The sequence below is a fragment of the Heliangelus exortis genome, chromosome 2 (assembly GCF_036169615.1).
Source record: "Heliangelus exortis chromosome 2, bHelExo1.hap1, whole genome shotgun sequence".
NCBI classification, from domain to species: Eukaryota; Metazoa; Chordata; class Aves; order Apodiformes; family Trochilidae; genus Heliangelus; species Heliangelus exortis.
In genome coordinates, this window is record NC_092423.1 from 52878391 (window position 1) to 52902212 (window position 23822).

A 23822-nucleotide genomic window follows, 5' to 3' on the forward strand; every position below is an offset into this window, starting at 1 on the left:
AACAGTCAACAGATGGTTAATGAAAAGTTTTTATAATTAAAAAACTGAGCTTTAAGAAAGTAAGGCTTGATCCTGCTACAAGCACATAACTGGTTGTAGGTGCTTGATAAATCAAGCTCAGGCAGCTAACTATACATCTAAATGATTACAAGTCAAACAACCGTCCTGCTTCTCTCAAAATCTTTAGTTGCTGTTGTAGGATTCCAGTCTATATAAACTGCAATTGATGGGAAATTGCCCACTGATTTAATTGATAAAATCCTTAATTGATTATGAACATGATTTTCATATGCACAAAGTGCTGACCCAATTCTGCTCTCCCTTGGAGCCACCAGTAAAGCTTTCATTAACCTAACGCAAGGAAAGTGAGGCCAGAATTGAGTATTTGAAAAATGTCATTCCATGATCCCTTTCCCTTTGCACTTCTAATTGAATTTGTAAAATATCAAAACCATAAATATATAGTGTGGAAAATCAGTAATATCATATTTTAGTATTTTTCTTTTCTTCAAATAGGCAGTCCATTCCCCTAAAATCACTCACTGCCTCAAAGCTGTTGTATTGCATTCTTGGACTTAGGAAAACTAAGCAAATTATTTTGAACATTCAAAGGATCAGAGTAAATCGAATATGCAGATATGTCAGAGCATACTTCATGTAAAAGAGCTCAAGTGCTTAACAAGTAAGCACTGTTAACTGTATTTTTTTAGTGGTGCAAATGAGAAAGAGGGAAAAAAATAACATGTCCAAGTCCTGAATATGAAAAAGAACCTTGATTTCCTATGCTCTTTGCTGTGCTCCAACAACTAGTGAATATTTTGCTCACTCTGCCTCCAAAATTCACACTGGGACCATTGTCAGTACAGGGAAGTAAGTCACAGAACTGGATATGGTAGCAACCTTTCATTCTGTAGATATATATACAAATAAATCATTAATGGGTCAGTGCCAATATAGTTTACACATAAGAGGAGCAAGATCAGGATTTAAGGTACACAGGCTGCTTTGGTTTCCATCACTTATCTGTTGTGCCACTTTGGATAGATTTGCTGACTTCTTAATCTGCTGCTTTCCCATCTGTAAAACTGTGGTGAAGCACTCAAAGTGTTTGGTATCTACAGTGGAAAGGTCAGACCAAGAGAGACTGTGTTTTAACATTTTCTCATTGAGGAAAGGACAATGCCTTATTAAATGTGTGCTGTTTCAGAACGTGAATTCCTAAAATACATGAATAACTTCACTTTGAGTTAAAAAAAATGTTTATCCCTCACAAAGTTAAACGATATTGTTGGAAAAACACCAACAGCAAACACACAAATGACTGCACAGAGATGTTCATGGTGCTGGAAATCATGCATGACAATTAGCTGATGACCCACAGCAAAAGAATATTGCTCTGGTTCCCCTTTCTTTCTTTGAAGTGTTAACACTATGTAGTTACAGTTAAAAATTGGCTACATTAATCAAGGCACTAAATCCTTAGTCAGTGACTGTATCCCCATCTTTCAACTGACAGACTGCCGGAACGCAGCTCCAGCATTTTCACATACACCCTCTGCTACTTGTAATATTTCATAAATAACACAACCATCACCTCATAGATTCCCTCCAGAAGAGTTTATGCTATAAAAAACAATGAATATTTATTCAATTATTTAACTTCTGCTTACACAAAGTCAGATGTAACACTGGTGACCTTCAGTCCACAGTTACACCTGTGTTGACTACAGTGAGCAGCTGCTGCTTCAGATGCCACCAAGTCAAGGTATAGTCATTTCATTATGTGAATCTTGAAGTCTTGACACGCATTTCTTAAATGTGTATGCAGATACAGTTTTGACAGATGTTGTTTTCTTCTTTATGAAGAATGCAAATAAAACCATGTTCTGTCTGCCACTATTTCTTCTAGTGAAACTGAGGTTTGGTTCTCCACCTCACACAATGGTAACCTCCACACAACAACCTGCCCTCTCCTTTTCCTTCCATCCTGCCACCAACTGCTGTCACTGCCTTCCAACACTCCTCTGGAACACTGTCCATGTCGACTCTTGCATACAGAGTCCCAGCTTGCCTCTCCTCCCTCCAAATCCTTCTCAGGACAGCTGCAAAGAAATCAATGACTAGGGGAGGATTACATGGATTTACTTGGCAATTTCTCTGCTTGTACAAACAAAGGGTGCAAACATTAAAAAATGTGACCAACTCTAACTACTCCAAATGCCACTTGCCTTTTCGGCTTCTAGAGGACATCATCTTGCAAATTTTGTGGCAGCTGTGTAAGCTTTTACTGCCTGTAACTACCCAGCTGGTGCCCCTCCCTCCCAGCACAGGCATTACATCTCTGCCTCTGACCACTTCAATGCCTGGCTTCACAGTGAGTCAGAGAAAAGTTGCCAGACTGTAAATGGGGCAAAGACACACTGTCTGACCCTGCTGAGGGATGAGGGATAATCTTCAGGGTGAGGAAAACAGCTGGGGCTGGTAACCCCTGAGGCCATCAGATCAGACTCACCAGAGTTCATTTACCAAAGGGGTTCAACTGTGAGGTCTTCCTGGCAGAGCTCCCCGTATTTGTACAACACTCATCAGAGCTCTGATCCTGTACAGAGCTGTTGGACGTTGCAGCAAAGTAAGCAAAAAATAAAAGTAATGCTAACAAGATACGCTGTGATTTACATCAACTCCTTTTGCTAGAGCCTCCCAAGACATTGCTTTGCTTTGCCCAGTTCACACCAACTTCTATGAACCATAAGTAGGGTAAGACTTTATACCTACAGAGCACAACCCTATTTCAGTGTTGGTAAAATTTTTTCTCCCCTGTCTTCAGCTGGTTCCGAATCTTTTTGCCTTGTGGTCAGTCATATATCAAGAATAATGTATCAATGCCACATTTGATGTAAAACTCATCACCACAAATAAAAAGCAGATGCATAGGACAAGCAACTGTTATTTGTGTAAGCCTTGGAAAAGTGTTGCTATACATTAGAGAGACTGCCATGGACTTCCACATTCCCTCTTCCAACCGTACTGTAGCAGTAGGAAAATCTAAAAGGTCTAGAGCATACTCATGATCTGTTGTTATTAATAACAGACTGGGAAGTGAAATTACCAATTGCATTCCTACAAAAAACTTCCTTGCTCTGCAATCCTCTTTTGATGCTCTAGAGGTGGTCTCATTTGCTATTCAAATTTTAGCCTTCTCTCAGTTACAGGCAGGGCCAGCTATCTCTTGAAGTGTTTAACCACAGTGGCACCACCATATGTATATGTGGGCATATATAAATCCTGATGGCATTCATGTACTCCTTTCTTCCTTCCCTTTCCCCTTCCTCTCCTCCTGCAAAAGAGTGGGTCAACGGAGTGTCAGAAGCTTTCTCACACTTAATGCTGTTAAGTCAGCTAATTGAATAAACATTTGTTTAACATTTGCTCCTATTTCACTAATGCACTGTGAGAATGAGAAGAATTTTATTCCCCTTCTCCCCCATCCTCCCCCTCCCTCAGGAGTGCCACTAGCTGTTATCGCAGTGACTAATGTGCTGTATGTGGCCATTATAGTCTTCAACTCTGAAATTACACCCAGGATGAACGATAGGCTCTGCCTGTATGCTGATTGGAGTTGGATGATGATTGATTAGAAGAAAGTCAGACTACGTAGCCATGCAAAAAGAACTGCACTAAGCCACAAGCTTAAACTCTAAAGAGCATTTCACCAGTGGCTTCAGAGCTATTAGATGTTTTCACACGAACAACATTTCTCACATCCAGTTTGCGCATTTTATCTTTATTCTTTCAAATCCTGAAATTGCTTGGATAAGAGGGTTTTATATATATATATTTATACACATTTCTAAGAGTAGCCTGAACTTTTAGGGGAAATTGAAGAGGCTTTGTGTCAAGTACAGCTAAATCCAGCCTTTCTATATCAAACCCCTGCTAGAAAATTACTGTGCAGATGATAAGGCTGAAAGATATAATAAAAAGTGACTCTACTCAATTTACACTGCAATATTGGTATGACTGAATATTTTTCATTCAGGTGACTGATAAAATCACTAAACTGTATTGCAGATAAATAAAGGAGGCTTCTGTCAAGAATAAACACCATTAATCATGAAGTCTCACCCTCTGAGTGGCTGTGCTATGCAACTGCACAAACGCACCATCACAAGTGGCATGTGACCCAAAGCTTCCTTTCTTCCCCTGGCTCCCTGGTGATGCTGTCTCCTTAGAAAACTTTTTTTTTTTTTTTTTTTTTTTTTTTTTTTTTTTTTTTTAAACTGCCTTTACAATACTTGGAAGTCCTGTAATATCTTTTCCATTCAAGTTTATGTGCGATTGCAAATGAAATCTAAATTTTGATATCTAAATTCAGGGATACATTCAGCTAAAAATTGATCTCACGAGACAAAGTGAACCAATGCAGACTTTGCAGACTGTGGCCACATTGCTGTTAATGCAGCATTGCAGTGAGACATCTGCATTTAAGCTGGTTAGGATGAGACCTTTGTAATTCTAAAGCTGAAACAAGAAGAAAAAATAAATTTATCAGCTCCTCCAAACCCTCTTCCCCTTTTCTCCCCAAACCACATTTTCTTATTGGTTTTACTACTTAGACTCGCTTTTTGAAATGTGTGTCTTTGAACACAGAAGCATGTAGTTTCTCAGCATCACAAATCTACCTGGGCAGAATCGCTGGGTCTCCTTTTAAAAGCAACTTAAATGCCAAAACTGGACATGTGCTTAAAGAAACTGCTATCCAGCAAAAGCACAGTCATAGAAAAAGAAAACCAGACAACTTAGGTAACCTTTTTGTAACCTGTTTTAGAGCAAGTGATGATTCAATAGTGGCCATGTTATTAAGCTGGAATGAAGCAGTGCCCTACACACTAATGAGGTTAAAAAATGTAGTTAGGTCTTCACGTTAAAGGCACTTAGCAAGCAGTTTGCTTGGCACAGACCAACTGTGTGTTGGAGCTGAGGACTAATCACACAGGCAGGAATCAAATCGACTGGAAGAATTAGGAGACTTGCGGCCCCGAGGAATGTAATTCATGCAGAAAAGCAGTTGTCAGAGCGAGGCCAGGGAACTGTGTGGGAAGAAAGCAAAATAAACAGCTCAACAAAGAAAACAAAGACACTCAAATAGTGGCTTTTCTAATGCTTGAGTACACTGAAACTTCAGTGGGTGCATATGACAAAAACTTCATCAAAGATGGCCTCTATACAGTGAATGGTGCCCTGGTTCAAAAACACTCAGAAAATCCCTGAAGATCTTTAAAAAACCCTGAAGTCATTACACATAATAGAAAGTGCACATACAAAGGTGTATGTAGGACTGAGAGATGAAGAAAAACATCCAAGTGGTAGAAAGCTAGGAGAGTTGAAATGATTTCTGCTGATTCCTCTCTCTACCATTCACAGCCTGGAAAAGAGGACGCAGCCTGCATGCAGAGTGCTCCTGCCTGTGGGCAGCAATGCTCCGGGTGTAAAAAAAACTTGGCTCATGGGGATCCGCTCCCACAGCATGAGGAGCAGATTATTGCTTCCACCAGAGGGGTTACCTGTCCAGAAAGAAGAGTTTGATGCTGGTCCTAAATCTCAAGAAAACGCACGTGGTACTCATGGAAGTTTGTTTGGGTTTTTTTGTCATGGGTATGACCTGTGACAATAAAATCGAACTCTGAAATCAACTGAAATGCAAACTTCACAGATATTCTGTTCTCTCAAAAAAAACCTTAACAGTATTTTTAACTAACGGCTTTTTATTCCCTTAATTTAGTGCTTTTATATTTTTAAAGATTGAAGCTTTTAGCCCTTTATTTTTCACTTTATTCATTCACTGATGATTTTTCTAAGCCCTTTCTACCTTTCGCTGGAGAGCCATGCTCACTATTTCAGCAAATCTCAGCTTCTCTTCTTCCCTTCACTGCTACTTCTCACAAAGGCAGGTGTTTTGTCTTCTGGCAAAGCATCAGAAAAGCCTCTCACAATACCTCAAATGAGCACTCTCCTCAGTGTCTGTTTGTGAAGCCAAGAAACACTCTTCTTCCAAATTCAAAACCAAAGCAAAACAGCTTTCATTACCAGTGCCTACTGGAGGAACATCCACAGTAACACGAAACTGAGATCTGGCAGAAGAAAAAAAAACTTTTCTTCAATTCTATTTTTATATGGCTAAAGTAAGATATTAACTGTTTAAAAAAAAAAAAAAACAAGTTGGCAATAACAAATTGCACTTGCTACCTAAATACGTTTGTGAAGGGAACATTTGACTAAAATCCTAACTTTAAAGGACTACAAAACTGACAGAAACAGTGATGTGAAGGTTCAGCATTAATCATTTCTGTTAAGGTATGACTGGATTTGCTTCACATCTCTGTATCAACATTACCAGACAGCCAAAATTGATATTCACAAGGATTAGTGACTTTTACTGAACAGACAGAGTAGCAGCTATAATTTCTGACCTAACACTACCACCTGCAGCAGAAAAAAAATAATTTTATAGATATACAGAATTTTCTGTATAAAATGTTATGCATATACTTTTCTGTACAAAATACACAAACTATTTTCTTAAATGCCTCCTTCCCACCATACTTCCCCTCCCCCCAAGAAAAATTCATGATTTGGGGAAGAGAAACCATTTCAAGAGTGCAGCTCAGTGACAATACCAGATGTATGGTAGACATGTATGCTGTAAGGACTGTGAGTCAAGAAGTGACCTTACGAAAACAAAACACCTACCAAGCTTCTCCCATCCCCCAGGCGTGACCCCAAATAGCAGGAGAGCTACAGATCAGCACCAACATCCGTGAGGGCCATAGGATTCACAAATATATGAAGCACCAACATATATTAAGGTTGAATGCTGCCAAGTTAAGAGAGCGAGTGCTAACAGTCACTTCTCTCCTTTTCTTTGCTAGCATCAAAGGTCCAGGTGTGGGAAGTGGCTGAGGTGCAACCATATCAGAGTTGGAGAGTTCTCATGAAGGACTAACAAGTTTTGTTCAGCCAGGCCAGATCCTTTATTTCATCTTGTAGGCACTGAAAGCCACTGTGCAGCTACTTAATTTACACTGCAAGTGAGTTATCACAAATGGCAAATATGTAACAGCTGGAACGCCATCACCATCAGAGGAGACAAGAGATAAAGGCTTCACATGTCTGTTCTTGCTCTATTTGTGAGCAAAACAAAAATTATTTATTGGGCAAAGATGTAACTTCGAACAACCTTAAGAACCAGAAATGGGTGGGGACTCCACTTCTCATGTGACTGTAGAGAGAAATATGTGGAATGGAAGCATTAATTGTAAATCAAATGAATGTTCTAACTGCATGTTTTTTAGAGAAGAAGTAAATTCAGTTATGAAGTCTTTGAGGTAAATGTATTATCTATATGGAAGCTGTATTAGTTCCCTAAACAGAGTAGGTAACTAGGCGTGCAGATGAAAACCTGGAGGGGAACAAACTGGCTGACTTGTTACACATCTGCTCTAGCAGGCTGACCTACACATTTGCTTCCTCAGCACCCTTGCAATTCAGTCTCATCACAGGAGGAGAAAACCCAGTTCCCATAAAAGGTGTCAGGATGGAGGCCCGGTAAGGGAAGGAACCAGTAGAGCAAACCAAGAGAGAGTTAGCTATGTAAGCTGTCTTGGTACTGTCTTGATGATGTACGCTGATAGTGATATTCCTGGGTGAAGCAGGGAACACCTGATTGCCCCTGGTCATTCAGCCCCTGCCCTCCCTGCCAAATCTGTCTGCAATGTTGTTAAATGGGGCTATTTGCGTTGGTGGCCTCTGGAAACTGGACTAGACTATCAATCTTTTCTTCCACGGGCCAGGGAAAAAGACATGATAAATCTAGGCTGAATTTCAACAGGAGATATAGGATTGAAAGATGTGTATCTTTAAAGAGATAGCCCCTTGAATCTGATATGTTTAGAAATTCTCCCTTGTGCAGAAATACTCCCTAATTTTCTGTTGATCCTTAACACTGATGGTCACAGCACCTCATAAATAATGCTTTCATGAAGATAATAGGTCAGTTCATTCCTTCAGAAGCTTTGTACTCCTGGCTCATGGGCTTCAGGATGCTTTCCCTCTGTGTATATTCAGTGCTGGAAAGAACTAGGCAATATATTCTTCCCTGGTCTTCAATAGCAACTTCATAGGGCCCAGCTTAAGTGAAAAGCTTCTTCCAAAATAAGGTCTCAAGTCCTTTGCTGACCATGTGAAGCATTGTAAGAGCAAAAATCAAACAGTGTAACTTTTTTCTTTAAATAATTTCCTCTATTAATCGATAACATCAGTCACAAATGTTGGCCCAGCCTACCCTGAGGCACACAGATAAAACATCCATTGAGCACATTCATCTGGGTGGAATTAGGGTCTTGTCTTTTTTTTATATAATAGAAGATATGCATGGCACAGCTTGTTAAGTCTCCTACAGCTCAGAAAGACAGCTGACACCAGCTTGAGAGCCTGCTTTTTGTTACAAATATGCAAACAAATATAGACATACACATATATAAAAAATATAGTGGGTTGAGTGAGGGGTGACAAAAAGGGAAACAAGGTGTTATTTAACTTCTGTTTTTTCTTCCCTTTCAAGAAAAACTCTGAACTAAATTCAATCCATGTTCCAAGATTGTAAGACATGATGTCTTTGTTGGAGGAGGAGAGTGTAGTCAGAGAAAAATCGCATTAGGGTATGATGGAGATACTCTGTGCTCCTACACTACTCACTGCTCACATTCTAGTTTATACCTACTCTCACTTTAGGGACTTGGAATTCACAGCTCAGAAATCTCACCAGTACACTTTGGAAAAAAAAAAAAAAGAAAACAAGAAAAAAAGAGAGAGGGAAAGAAAGAATGCAAAGACTGTAACATCTCGGTACTCTTTGAAGCAAGATTTAACATGAGTGGAAGAATTGTACTGAAAAAAAAGGAGTCTGTCACAGTCCAGTACCTCACAGGCCACTGCAACAAGTTTGACAGCAGCCTCTATAGAGTTGGCTTGCTTCTGGTTCACTGCACGTGAATACCACAGTCAATATCTGCTCACTCGACTAATACTGCTGACTGCAGCACAAAGAACACAGGAATTTTGTCCAAGAAACCACAGTCTCAGAGCCTCTGAATGTGCACTATATTTAGAGCTTGCATTCTTTGCAGCTCCTAACAGAAAGAGATAATAGAACTTCCAAGCAGCAGAACTCTAGTATTGCAGCTATTCTATGTATTTTTGGTTAAATGACAAATGAAGGTAACGTTCCACAAGTTCTCAAAGCTTTTTCCCATATTTTTCCTGCTTGTTTTGTTCATGTTTTCCCTCTAATTTTCCATTTTTCTCAGATTCAGTGTAGCTCTTTCCATTAGTTTTAACTGTAAAGATCTAGGATTACTCAGTCCACGAAAAATGCAGTTATTCACCCAATTATGTGAAGAGGATGTGTGTACATACACAAATATGCACACTTGTAGACATATCTGCACACATGGGGCATCCCAAGGGAACTCAATCATGCGGAGTTATTCCTCAGTCTACAGAAAAAAAATACTACATACAACACGCTGTCCCGAGACCTGACTTCGCTGGCCATTCAGTTTGATTCCATTATCCCCAGTTCATGCTGGTTTGAAAGCCTGCCTTAGGGAACCACTTCCCACTGGCAGCTGATAATTTGTCTAAGCACGGTTGACTATCCAGATGGGGTAAATCAGCTAAGTGGTAGTGCTGTCCAGTGCCAAGAGAAACCTTACTGATTAACCAAGGTACTGTTTCTCTGTAACACAATCCACACACATCTCATTGACAAGGTGAACCTGCACTGCTCTGCCTCCCTTTCAGATGGGACTCAGGCTTTAGAGCAGCAGAGGAGCACTCCCGAGACCCATCAGGGACATTCCCCTCTTTTTCCTCCTTCCATGATGCCCCAGGGAAGCTGCCCTCTGAATTGTTGCTACTAACCAGGGACCGTATCCTGAGAGGCAGTCAGCCAGCAGCCAGCAGCCAGCAGCCAGCCAGTGGAAAGTTTCCTTTCTCAGAAAGGCTGGGGGCTGCCACCTCGAGGGCTTTTTCTCAACATAAAAAAAATGAACATGGAAGACTTGGGGGAAGTTTCTGCCAGAGGACTTTTAACGAAAGTATTTTATAAGCTTTTCCTTCTACATTACAAGTCTCACCAAAATTTTATTCTTCTTTCAATTGCTGTGACTGCCCCAGCCACACCAAAATCAAGCTGGCTGTATTGGCATTACAATTAGGTACTTCAGAGAAAATGATTATGTCACAAAGTATTATCCACCACAGAAACAGATGAATGATGTGAACCAAATGTAATATGGTGTGCTTAGAGGCAATTCTGTTGACTTTCATGTAAATGTGCTTGCTAAAACTGAGAATGATTTTTAGCAGTGAATCCTTCTTTCATCTAAAATTTATGTGCCAGAAGAATGAACTTTTAAATAAGATACTTTTCTCAACACTGCTTTTTCCTACAAGTAAGAGAATGAATCTGTGAGAAACACAGAAGAGTTGAATTGACAGTGCAGTAACTTAGCTTACCTAAACAAATAGATGTAACTGAACTTATGTACAACAGCTACATTAAAAAAGATTTATCTGTTCTTACCTACATTTTAACTTACAGTTTTTTTCCTTTTAAGGGCCTTTCAGAATAAAAATTTAAAAGAATCACATAACTTTTTTTTCTACGATTCAACAAAAGCCACCAGTAATTTGCTTCCCAAACTTTTCCCCATTTCAGATAGTTTTTAAAAACTATTTTTAAAACTATTTTAAAAACAGTCTGTTTTTGAAACTACTCTGCATGCCTGCTTACAAAGAATTTATCAACAACTAAATCAACAACTAAATCAAGAATGTATCAACAACTAAACAAAACACTGATTTACTATTTTAAATTATGCAAAACTATCTACTGAGTGAGAAATCACAGTTCTGGTCTAGACTCAGGATTACTCTTACTTTATGAAAGGCCTGGCATTCAATTAAAACTATCTGCTAAAGTTTATGTGTGGGGCATCTGGCCCTGCTATTTTACTTCTGCGAATTAGTACTGCTACGCTGCTTCATCACTAAGGAGAGAGGCATACACACTGCTTGAAGAGCCTACAACATGTATATCCATGGCATACAACAAATTCTGAATAACCTTAATGAGTCACCAGACCATGTTATTTCCTTCTCAGAGACTTGCTATAAAAATTCTCCAGGGTATTAGCAGCTGCTTATTCCCAGTGCTGCATTTCACTTCCAGGGACAGGTTTCTTTGGGTGCTTCCCATTTAATACAAGATTTCTCCAGGCTTACAGAAAATACTTTCATGGATGATTTTGGAAAGCTGTAACTACAGTCATCTTTTCATGTCCCTAGGGCTTCCCAGTCTTTCTTCTTCGAGGGCTCCTGGCTAAACCATAAAAACCGTTCCAAGTCTTAAAGTAATTAAAGCCAATTCAACGAGTGATGTCTTTCACACTGGGTGGGGCTCTCCTTCCCACTGTGAAAGGATCAATGAATGCTCTGACAAGCTGACAGACTCCTTGCCAACTCTCCAGCTTAGAGGTACACTGAGGTAAAGCAGAAAGTAAAAGATTTAAGAGGTTTAAACACTAAGATTTTTTTAAACAAATAAGACCTTAGGCATGAAAGTACGAAAAAGCAAAATGTCATAGATGGGGCTGGGAAAACTTAAACATCCTATCAAACGTGTGGCAAGCAGTTTCTCTCATAATCGAGGATATTTTGCACAGCCAATGTTCTAATCTTTTCACATTTGGGCATCCCTCATTGTGCTGCATGGTCCAGAATCAGAGGCTGATGAAAGCTGAACATCTGGGCCTGACTTTCCTTTCCTTTTCACCCCTTGTGTAACTGATGTCTGTATAAATTAGATGCGAAAAAACATTTCTAAGAATCAGACTCTCTTTTTATCAACCTGAAGCTGACTGCAAGTAAAACACATGCTTTGCTTTAGTACTGGTGCACTCACACAGTTCAAAATAGCTGTTCAAGGCATTCGTGTTAGGCACATGAATAATTACCTGCACATGCATCGTTTCAAGGCATAAGACTGCCAAACTCAGATGCTCCTAGCCTCAAATAGCAGCTGGAAAAAGAGGAGCTTGGAGTAGCCTTGATCCTAGGAAGCTACAAGACAGCAGCTTTATCTTGCAGCCTCCTCCTTGCGTGGGCAGCCTCCTTCAGCTGTAAGCACATGGGTAACATCATTGCACATTCCCTTAGATTTACCACCTCATGCTCCCTTACTTACAGTCCACAGCCAGATTAAAGTGGGATGGCAACTGAAAAAGAGATTGAGACTAAATGGATTAATGTTTTGGAACAGGCATTATGTATCTTGTAGTATATTTAGCCCTGAAACTTAACCTTCCTACTCGCCTCCTACTACGTCAGCATTAACTGCTCCGAGATGTGGGCAGCTCACCACCTTGCAGCCATTCCTGATATTGCCACCTGGGCACTGTCCTCCAACCCACCTCTGCCAGAGTCTGCTCCCTTCACAGCTCCATTGACAGTGCCTGGTAATATCAGGTTAGGACACCTTCAAAGGCTGTCCAACAACCCAGCTTTGAATGAAGAGGATTGTAAGCAACCTATTAACAGAACTTGGTACAGGTGTGGGAATTAATGAATAAACAAAAATGGTAGCTTCCTAAACCACTGTGGTTAAATCCACTGGTAGAAGTTTGCCTCTGCCTTAGGAACCTTTTTTAAAAAAAATTAATAAATAAAAACTCTTTTCCTGGCTAAGTCAGATTTTTAAAAGCTGCGTGACGATAAAGTAATTTATACTTGCTCTGTCACAAAAATAGTCAAGACACTCTTATTCTTGTTGTTCACTGATATCAGCTCTCATTCCAATAAAGCCAATGTCAACAAAGACAGCAGCAACTGCAAGAGTTAGCCATTTGTCAATTTATGATTAAAATCTTAAGGAGTGAAAAAAAATAGCATGCTCAAGGTACTAGTTTATGTTCAAATAAATACTCTCATAAGAAGCATGATTTTAATCACTGAACACCAACCACACCAGGCATCATACGCTATTACATGGCCTAGCAAATGTCAAGGAACAAAGCATAGCTTAACTTCATTTTCTCCTTTAGTTCTTTACAGTTGAAATCAATTTTGAAAATTAAGAAAGAGCTAGACAAAAACAAGAACAAGGAAAACCAAATCCATGTTTCTTTTGGTATATTTTAATTGTATGATGCTTAAGAAGTAATTTAACTTGCTAGTTCAATGAAAAGTAGAATAATTAAATTACAGTTTACTGGAATACTTTTGTAAAACTATGATTCATGCCTTGAATTTGAAAACAAACAAACAAACAAAATAAAAACTACCCAAAACACAAGCTTCAGCTCCAGTTACACTGTTCACATGTTGCTGCTAAAGAACAACTTAGGTTTCATCTTCCCTGAAGTATAAACCAAAGATGCACTGTAGAAATTCCAGGATAACTACATAGTCCTAACAAACAGGTTTTGGTAACACAAAGTGACACATTTCAGTACATATTCATAAGGGTTGGGGGTTATTATTGGGCTGTAATTGCCGTTGTTCTAACACCTAATAAGCCATGGCTGGAAAACCAAAGGCAGGTTAATTTGTGATTTCCTCTACTCATTCAGAGGCAAATTAAGTGTCAAACAGCTAATACAGAACATATTTCATTTTATGAGATTTTAATTTAATTCTGCACCATATCGTTGATGCCTTAATGTAGGGTGGTTTATCTAAGAAGAAGAGCAATTTATAAACCTCTTTCAATTGAAATCTTTAATGATAGGATACGATAGCATAATTACAGCAATGCCTGCTAGTCCTACTACACATAAGCATCTGTCAGCAATTCCATCATAAACATAAACCCTAATTTTAGGGGTTTATAGCTCAAATTATAAAACTTGGCCCCAGGCTGAAATTCAGGATACAACAGTTCTGCCCATCAGCAATTAAAACTACAAGAATGACACATATAAATACATATATATCTTTAGAGATGCAAGTATGGAAAAGCCCCGTAACAGAATTTTAAAAATCCGTTCTTTTTTCACTTGTTCATTGTTGGAAATTATGTACACACACTGTACATATGTACACACATATGTACACATCATTGCAACAAGGCCCTCTCTGCATTTTTTCTGCACTTGTATTATACCTAAACTAATTCCACTAAGACTTGACAAGTTCTGGAATGTACTTCTAGGAGCTTGGACAACTGGAAGGATGCCAATTTTTTGCCCTTTTTTTATTTATATTACACACACACACTTGAGAGTATCAAGAAGCTGAGGAGAAGAAGACCACTCCTACAGTAAAGATGTTGATGAAGCTGTGGGTAAACATTTGTATCCTGACTGGTGTTCTTGGTACTTCATATAAGAATGCTCAAATAACTTCTCAGATCCAGTGTTTTCTTCTTCCTCTTTTGTAATGGCTCCAAAAGATCCCAAATCTAACACTCTTGAATGATACTCACACCAGGCTCTGCAAAACTTGCAAGAAAACTGCTGGGAGCCTACCTCCCACCTACATTAAAATGTATTCCAGAAAACTGCAAAAGCATGACAGACCTTAATATCTACAAAGAAGCGGCTCGAGCCTGAGAGTGGCTTTTTAAAGTTGCTCAATTGCATATTTACATTTAATTACACCAACCACAGCAGCTCGGAGGATCCACTGCAGCTCATCATTTCAATGGTGACACAAACCACATGAGCGTAAGAACTGACAAAAATTAGTGGGAAAATAAGTGTCCAGTATTGAGGAAATTTTGAGCTTAAAGGTTGGGCTGGTGTCAGAGTGTGTTTCTAAAGCAGCTGCCTGAAATGCCACATAATGCCAAGATCTCCTCATCTCTAACAGGCCTCTGCAGGGCCTGTCTGAATCACCCCTGCACCACAGAGTACGGCGGGGAGCAGGGGCATGCAGGGGCTTTCCATAGAAGGGGCACTGATTTCAGCTTCACAGGGAACTGTGACTCAGTGTCAGATGAGGCATGGAGCAGGCATATTCAACATCTTTTTGGGCTGTTACAGAAAACCTGGTACTTCTAGGAGAGTAGGCTGCTGGTCCCAGTTTTCTACTCTCACACAAAGCAGGGAATGGTGGTCTACCCACCCAAAAGTCCTGCCCGTGGCTGCAAGGTGTCAGAGTAGAGGCTGAGCTCATGAGCCTCAGGGTCTGGAGAGAGCCCTGCACAGCAAGTGCAGCCAGGCAGGGTCCCACTTGTCATGAGATCCAGAAGCTTCTGTGAAGGCTCAGAGGCAGTACCCAGCTTTGGATAATGGTCCTGTGCTGATGCAGGTTAAAACACTTCCTGGGGCTCCCCACCCTGGTTGCCTTGCACCCAAGACAAAGGTAAATATCCTGCTGTCCCCCTGGCTCCCCAGACCATCCAGATAAAATATTCACTGCACTGCAAAATCTAGGATGGCCACGTAATGACTCTGTCTGAGCCTGCCACCTTCAGCTTACAGTGTTTTTTAGCAGCAAATTTAAGCATGTATATGAGTATATTTTATGATGTGGCTGACTGTGGTGTAAATAGTGAAGCCATCACAGGAACTCTGAGGAATAAATCACAAGTTTCTGTACTTTCTTTCTATAAATACCCACTTTTTCTCTAATACCCAAGAAGACTGCAACACAGATTTATTACTTACCTCCAGGCAAATTTGCTCTGAAATTACAATTCAGTAATAGAAGACTGACCCAAAAAAACTGTTAGTAAAATATTGTGTGTGTACTTGGGCATGTAGTTAGGATTGTTAATATCAATTAATTCTGCTCACAGAGGAGGACTTGTTTTAAAACAACTTCATTTTTCTTCTGCATATATGTAATTACACAGCTGTAACTAATAGCTATAGCAAAGCAATCTGCCATCTAAACAACTAGCATTATTCTTCGAAGTATTACTTGTGCTTCTTGTATTTTCTCAGTATGAGAGGTGATTAGTAGATATGATTAAATGTATATATCAAGCCTTTTAGCCAAGTACCAAGCCCTGCTTTTCAGCCCAATTTTTAATGATATAAAGCAGTTTTCTGGAAACAACAACTGTTTTATTCTGCAATGCTGATATCTATCTCCCCATATAGAATAAGATAAAATTTATTTCAACAGGATTTCACCACTACCACCCTTTTCTAATGCATGTTATCACTGGTATTCATTTCTTTTATCTTTGTGTAAACCATGTGCTCTATCACATTTGCCATTTTGTTTGGGTGACATTCCCATCAATCAACTGATTGCCTGTGCATGCACACAACAGGCATGCACAATGAAAATTTACCAAAAATTTCATTATGCTTCATAGCACTGTAAAATAAACAAACCTTTGGCATGAGAGGAAATTTTAGCTACAAAAAGTCCCAGACCTAATACAGACAAAATACACTTTTTGCTGGCTGTATTTGACAGGGTTCAGCATTTTTTAATTTAGTATTTATTTATAGAACAGCACAGAGAATAGATGTCTGCAAAACATACAGGTAATGCTCGCCAGCCACCTATTATAAAAGGAATTCCTTGAGCACCAGCCTGGGTTTTGCTTTGTGGAGAGATAAACTCAGTGCTTTCCAAAAGTTAATCTCACTCTCTGGCAAGACTGGCACAGCACTCTGGGTACATGGCTTTAAGCACTGCAGAGGTTCATTCACATACTTGCCCATTCTTCTAGGCAGCTGAAGCCAGGGGAAATACTGAATACTCACACATGCAGGGGAGGAATGGGAGATGGTTCATAATGGTAGCGTCCCTCATGATGTCTCGCATCAATTGGTACAGGAGGGTGGAATGCTGGAAAGAGGTGAGGCGGATCTGAAAAAACAAGAGAGGTCCCCAATCTGAGTTTCTCCAGCAACTCTTTAAAAACAACAGTCATAAAGATGGAACAGACATTGAAAAGCCAGTGTCAATGGTGCTACAACTTACGGGTTGCGTTCTCCTTCCCTGCAGCAGTCAGGCAGGTCTGTCTGAGAGGAGAGTTTGGCCCACAGTGTGTGCATGAATATGTATTTAATAATTTTAATATTCTCTTTTTATAGCTTAAACAGAATGGGACGTAAAGAAGTATTTAATAAATAATTATGTGCCCATATGTGAAGTGTCAGATCAAAAGGACCTTCAAGCCTTTCATTAGCTTTCCTGATATATTTATTTTTTATTAAAACAAGAAAAAAAAAATCATCCCAGGACAAAAAAGCCTAAGCAGAGAATATAACACAATCAAAAAAATATATATCCTCCAAAATGTACACACACTCCTTCCATGGAAAGCAAAACTGAAGTGGCATGCTGAGAAATTACTATCTGGAGTAAATCAGAAAATGGAGTTAAAAGGGAAATGCAATTGGGAAAAGCTGTACTGAAGATGCTTAACAGATTCATGCTGAGGACCAAATCTGGAGGAATATGCCGGAGGACAAGGGGACTCATTTCATATACAGCTCTTAAAAAAGAAGGGTTCTTTCTTTGTCTGGAGAACCTGGGACCCACGGCTGAAGTGAGCTCCCCTGCCCTGCCTCCTCCAAAGCTTTTGCAGGACAGGAGGGTTTCCAGCTGCCAGGGCTGCTGTTCCCTGCTGTTCCCAGAGAGCCTTGGCTACCAGGCTGACAAAAGAGGGAATGTGCCCCGATGCGCCCATGGGCTCTGCAGGTCCAAGCACAAGCCTGCTGCTCCACACCACTTCTGCAGCAGGACTACCTCCCAGCCTTGGAGGGAAAAACAAACACTGACCTCAGCCCTCTGCACAAGCACACAGGTGCTATTTGTGTGCCTAAAGGAGATTCTTGTTGACCCTGCTGCTCACCTTTGCTGCCCAAATGCTCAAAATTCAAACGAGATGCTGAGCATCTCCAACAGCATGAAACAAACCGATCCTATCCAATTACTACCATTCCCACTTTGGATGAAGTCATGTGTTTATCCACCACCAAAAGCTGAGAAACAGAAGACATTAAGACATGTCAAGGATTTACTAAAATGCTTCTAGAAAGGAAGAAACTTTAATAATGGACGAGCAGTAAAACTAACCATTTTACTTTTGCCTGCTGACTCTTGTTGGGTTTTCTCATTATATTTCCTGCCTTTCCTATTCAGCAGGATGTAATCCTCCTCTTCAATTATGTTATCTGTGAAAGCTGTTTCCTCACATCTAAAAGAGGATTTTCCCCCTTATTTTTTATCAAAAGTTGGGTTGCTTATTATTATGTTTGAATCAGGAGAAAGAACTAGAGGAACAAATCTTGCAGCTCTGAAGAAGTAAACAGAGGGGATGAACGGGAAACCACATATATTCTGACAAAATATTCCCTGTATTTCAGGAAAATCTGGAAACATCTGACACAGCCTGTCCAGTTTCATGGCTTGATTTTGTGAAACATCACCAGCGTGTGATCAGCCACAACATGTTTCTGTCTTTTACTGACTCAGCGCTTAGGCACCATAAAGGCAAAATAATTGTGGCTTACTACTGGGAGCTGAGAGCTCAAACTCATGTTAACTTTAATTCTGCTGCACCAGCTGGACCTTGGCATGCAATCTGTTACCAGCTTCACTCCCCACGCTGAGCACTCCTAAGCTTCAGTAGGACTAAAGGTGGGTCACAGATGACCAGGAGCCCCTATGGACACACTGCCACTCTTCAAGTGGTGGATACCTGCTGCCACCTCCTGATACATACTCCTCACCAGCTACAAAGGTGAGAGAGAAGGGCAAAAGGGAATAAAGAAGTGTGTTTTACCATCTCCCCCTGCCTGCCTTGTTCCCTTCTTTGCTGCCATCCAACTACAGCAGCATAAGCTGAAGGGAGGAAGTTTTAAAGCAGATGTTTGGCATAAGGAAGTCACTCAAGCCCTCACAGATGCACAGATGAGTCCTTCTCTGCCCTATGTGTTTCCAAAGAGTAAGTCTTTGGAGCACAGGTGTGACCATAGAGATTTTGTCACCTTTATTAACGTCAGACAGGATGGGTAACACCTGGCCAAGGCAGGCAAGCAAACCGGCTTAAGATGCTGAGCCTCCTCCTCACTGCCCCACCCTCACCCAGCCTGAGCATCTACCCAATAAAAGCAGACCCAGTATTTATGCAGTGAAACACCATTAACCCTCCTGAATGCAATCATCTATCTTTCCCTATCTGAAAAATGGAAACTGAGTATTAAATGACCAAAAAAAGGTACTCCTTCTTGTGGGGCCTATGCAGCACAGAGCACCAACAAGTAATATTTAATACATAGGATATAAATCTCTGAGAACACCTTTTTGAGTCTTCTCACATCAAATTCCTTTGTATATCTTGGTTGCATCTTGTTTGCAGTTTCCATCTGGGAAACAGCCGCACTCCATCACAGCACAGGGAGCTGTCTCCATCAGCCCTGCACCGACTGGAGCAGAGCTGCGTATCAAAACCCAACATAATTATCCATCTCTCAGTTTATTATTTACACATGAGCAATACAGCTGGTGAACATCATAACTCAAGTGTCTGTGTAATACGTTACTACACTGTGGCCATCTCCTGTTGCAACCTTTAAGAAAAACCATATGATGACTTTTCCAAAGTCAGGCTAGAACTGCTGAAGCAGAATGAAGTGCCACTAAACCTGGCTACCTCCTATTTATCATATAATTTCCTGACTGGTGGTTCCACAAACCAGCTGCTAAGTGCTGCATACTCTACTGTCAGCAGACTAACATGCTAAATGGGAGACAGGGCGAATAATGTACAGAACTAGGGGAGTCAGTTTTAAGGAGAGAATTCCAAGTCTGCTGTGTTTGGGTCAGCCCTCAGTGCAGAGGTAGGCAGTAAATTCTACATGCTTGGGGGTCCAAAACCACTCCACTTTGAAGAGCACTGAATATTTATATGGAAAGACTCGTAGATCAAACAGACACCTGCCACGGCACCCATCCTCCAGAGCTTCACTTGGAATTCACTTGAAACCTATAAAAACGTAATCGTTGACATGTATTTATATGGAAATACATAGTAACAAGTTTGCAAAGCAGTAACTCAGGCCATAGCCGGTTTCACATTGCTTTTTCATATCCCACCCAGTAACTATTTTATTAAAGGCACTAAGAGAATATTTCAGGTATATTTTGCCACCATTATTTATATTGTATTTGAATAAAGAAGAGAGAGACTATTCACAGACAACAGTTGAATCTGGACTATACATCTCCTGGCTGTTTGTGAGAGATGCTCTACCTATCTAGAAAACTCAGGGGCAATTTAGCATAAAAGACAGGATACCTGTGTGACTATAATGACATTTTTGCATTTCTCATTTGAAGTGTGAGGAACAAAAAACTCTTTAGTAAAGAGGAACTCTTGCGAAAACAAACTGACAAAATCTAATTTCCTATTCTGATAGGGAAATTATTTATTGCGATTTGCAACTTCTGAAAAATTCTGGCTTAGATGCAAACTACCAGAGCATATGTTGGGCAGTTTTCTTACATCCAAAGGCAACTGCGAATTCCTGGACCAAGCCTTCAATTATACCCTTGTAGAGATTTCCTGATATAAGTGTACAGTGCAGGACCTGAGACAGATAAATGCGGCTTATGTACCTGGAGCCCTCATCTCTGACTCATGATTCTGTCTGTATCTGATTCTGTCCTTAAATTTCATTATTTTCAAGAACTTGTAAGGACATACCAAGACACTGGAAATACATATTCCTCATGCACTGCTGAATTTGGTAGCTGTTGCCTTCTTCTGGATTCTCTGCTGCCTACTTCTGCGAACTTCCTTTGGATGCTCTCCTATCTTCTGGATAGCTAACAGGGTCTCATCAAAACAAAATGGTAGATGTAACTGCCAAAAATGCTACAAATTCATTGATTTTAGCACTGTGAGATTTTCTGGAAAATATGACAATTTATGCTGACTTCTGTTGTGTAAAATGAGTCTTTTTATTTCTTCTTCAAGAATCTTTCTTGCCTTCCTAAAGAAAGTGAATAGGATCATCTCCCTCAAATTACAATCACTCCTATACAGGAAAAAAAAAAAAAAAAAAAAAAAAAAGAGGATTCCTACACTTGTTCTCTGAAAATCAGCAACGTAGGGCTCTGCTTCTGCAGCATCAACAGAAAGAAATTGGGAGAAATGACAGGTATGGTCCTTGCTGCTTAACAGCAAACCTGAAGTCAGATAAGACGTGGCAGACAGTAGTAATTCATTGCAAGGTTTGATGGAATGTAGACGATGCTATATGGCTCAAAGGTGCTGTGCAACACCTTGAGATGATGGCAAAGATGTTTGGATGCTCCAAAGGTCACTGAAGTTAAGGGTAACTTTCCTGTAGACTCTAAAGTCTCTAAAGCCTTACCCAGTTTGAGGATCACTGCATTTGTAAAGTTCAGCTGTGATGGTAAGGCTAACGAAACACTCTGCACTCAGCTAACCAACATGCTCAAGTACCTTGCGATTCCTGCCAATCCCCTGAGGAAGGTGGCTGCTGACATGACAGGCAGCATTTTTCAGCACACCAAGCAAACATTTGCTACTGTAGAAAAAAACAACTGAATTGGCTTGAACGTGCCACAGTGTGGCCCTGATGCCTGCACATGTGTTGTAAGATCAGGGACAAGAAAACAGAGGTTTCAACCCCAACACAGGAGCCCCTAGATATGTTCTAGCAGATCTGTCCTTCGGACTATCCAGGCACCAAATTCAATGTCATAGCTGAGGCCAGTGCAAAACTCTATCACAGATAGAAACTCATTTGAGGTGAAATCTCTCTTTCGCTTAAATTCATTATGGTCTTAATACTGAACTCAGTGGTTCCGAGCTTTCACACCATATGGTTTAACAGAAACAATACCAGGCAAAATAAAGCCTTCTCACTAATGTCTTTTCCATATGCAGACTGTTTTGAAGAGTTTGCCAGCAAATTTCTACACTTCCTTCAGTTCATAAGCTGATCACCAGATGGGTTTCTTCTAATACTCAGGTTTGTGGAGTCCCTAAGGGCACCGCTGTTTCTTCATATACGTTCACTTCAACTGACCCAAACTCAATGGTCATGCCAGGTTTTATGGCAAGAATTAGGTTCGTTTTTGCCAAGCAATGATCTTTGGATTTCTGTTTAATTACAGCTTGCATTAAGGCTCAATAAGAGCACGTGTTGTCTTTGGGGGGTTTTTAGGTCTCTTTCAAAAAGGGGTGAGTTATGTTTTCTACGTATGCTTCTACATTGGCTTTAATCAGGAAGAAAAATGACTGAGCCACAGCCACACGTTAATGCATGCACTTAACTTCATGCACTTTGAAGAGTCTCCCTTTGGTGACTGGGGTTGCTGCTTCTGAGTGGCTGGTTGCCATCTGAAGCACTGCTTATTTGCAGGCTGACCCACAGATGTGCTACAGTCAGTTATCTCGGGGGGCTCTTGTGCGTGTGACTGCCCGTGAGTGCGTGCACACACACAGATGCTTCCAATGTGGCAAACGTCGTGCTGACATGGGCACAACTGCTCACTATCTGCTTTCACAGAGAAGGAGATTGTTAAGTAGGAAAAAGAAAAAGCCATGGCTTGTATAAAGCCAAAAAATGGAGGAAGAGTGGAAGAAGTAAGTTTTAAATGTTAAGTCCTATCCAATTCAGTAACACTAGATGTTAATTGTGTTAACATACAGTAGATGTAACACTTACAGAGAAAAACTTGGTTTTAAATCAGATCACATCCTTTTCATGTGTCTGCATGTATTGATCAGATTTCTCCTCCATAGCCTTTGCTTGAGCTTGCACAGCCTAATCACTGATCTGAAGAAAAAACCACAGGCTTTTCAGGCCAAACCTCACAAACTAGAGCACAGCTGCAGCTCCATGCTGAAAAAATATCTACCTTTGCAAAACCAAAAATTAAGACTGTGGGGCACCTTAGATCCCTGCCATCCATTTTACCACTTTTCTTAGTTTGCATACTTAAAAACCTTGTGGAAACACGTTCCATTGTTTTTAGTAGTTCCACAACAATCATCATGCCAAACAAATGAAGGAGGAGTAGTTATTGGTGTGCTGGAAGAAAAGTGGCTGGAAATTATTTCATCAGGTCTTTTAACATGCCAAATTTGCTGCAGGTACTGGCTAAATAACTGCTGGATTGATTTCAGTTTAAACACATTATTATTCCTCCCAGTCACTGTAACTCTGCTGTCTGAGGAGAAGGACTGCCTTCTGGAATACTAACTAAACTTCCTCACGTCCATTCAACTGACTCCAGTGCTCCTGGCCATTTGCCCACTCAAAAAAAAAAAAAAAAAAAAAAAAAAAAAAAAAAAAAGAAAAAAAAAACCACCAGTAAGAGAAAGACTTGCAGGGTAATAAATATATTGCATAAAGCTACTTGGACTAAAGAGTTTCATATTCTTTAAGAATATAATTTGCAATTTATTACAAGTGACTTGCAAATGACTGTTTCCACCGGGACAGACTGACCAAAGGAAGGACTACTTGTGCTTCCTTGCTAGTGCAGTCATGAAGTTGCACATGTGAGTGAGGTGGGCACAGTACTGATGCCCCACAGCCCCCCCAGGATATGCTTTTTCAGTACAGTTTGCCCAAGAATAAATAGCAAATTGATGGAAACCAGGAATATCTCACCTCAGTAGATTCCTCCGCCCAAATAACATTCATCCCATAAGCAATCTTAGAAAACCATTATGAACATGAGCAACAGTTCCACATAGCCAACAGCTGTACTTTGGCCCATGATTTCAGAAAAAAAGACAATGACAA

The 23822-nt window shown here is 40.2% G+C and overlaps 1 protein-coding gene across 3 annotated transcripts in view; it reads right to left on the minus strand.

The window, feature by feature from the left end:
* The window catches only part of GLI3 (GLI family zinc finger 3), a 207629-nt gene that overhangs the window by 76312 nt on the left and 107495 nt on the right, over nucleotides 1-23822 (minus strand). For all 3 annotated transcript variants that reach the window (XM_071736180.1, XM_071736178.1, XM_071736179.1), the window contains exon 4: nucleotides 16788-16893. In XM_071736180.1, coding sequence (XP_071592281.1) covers nucleotides 16788-16893 — 106 coding nt within the window. The remainder of the gene's footprint in view (nucleotides 1-16787; nucleotides 16894-23822) is intronic.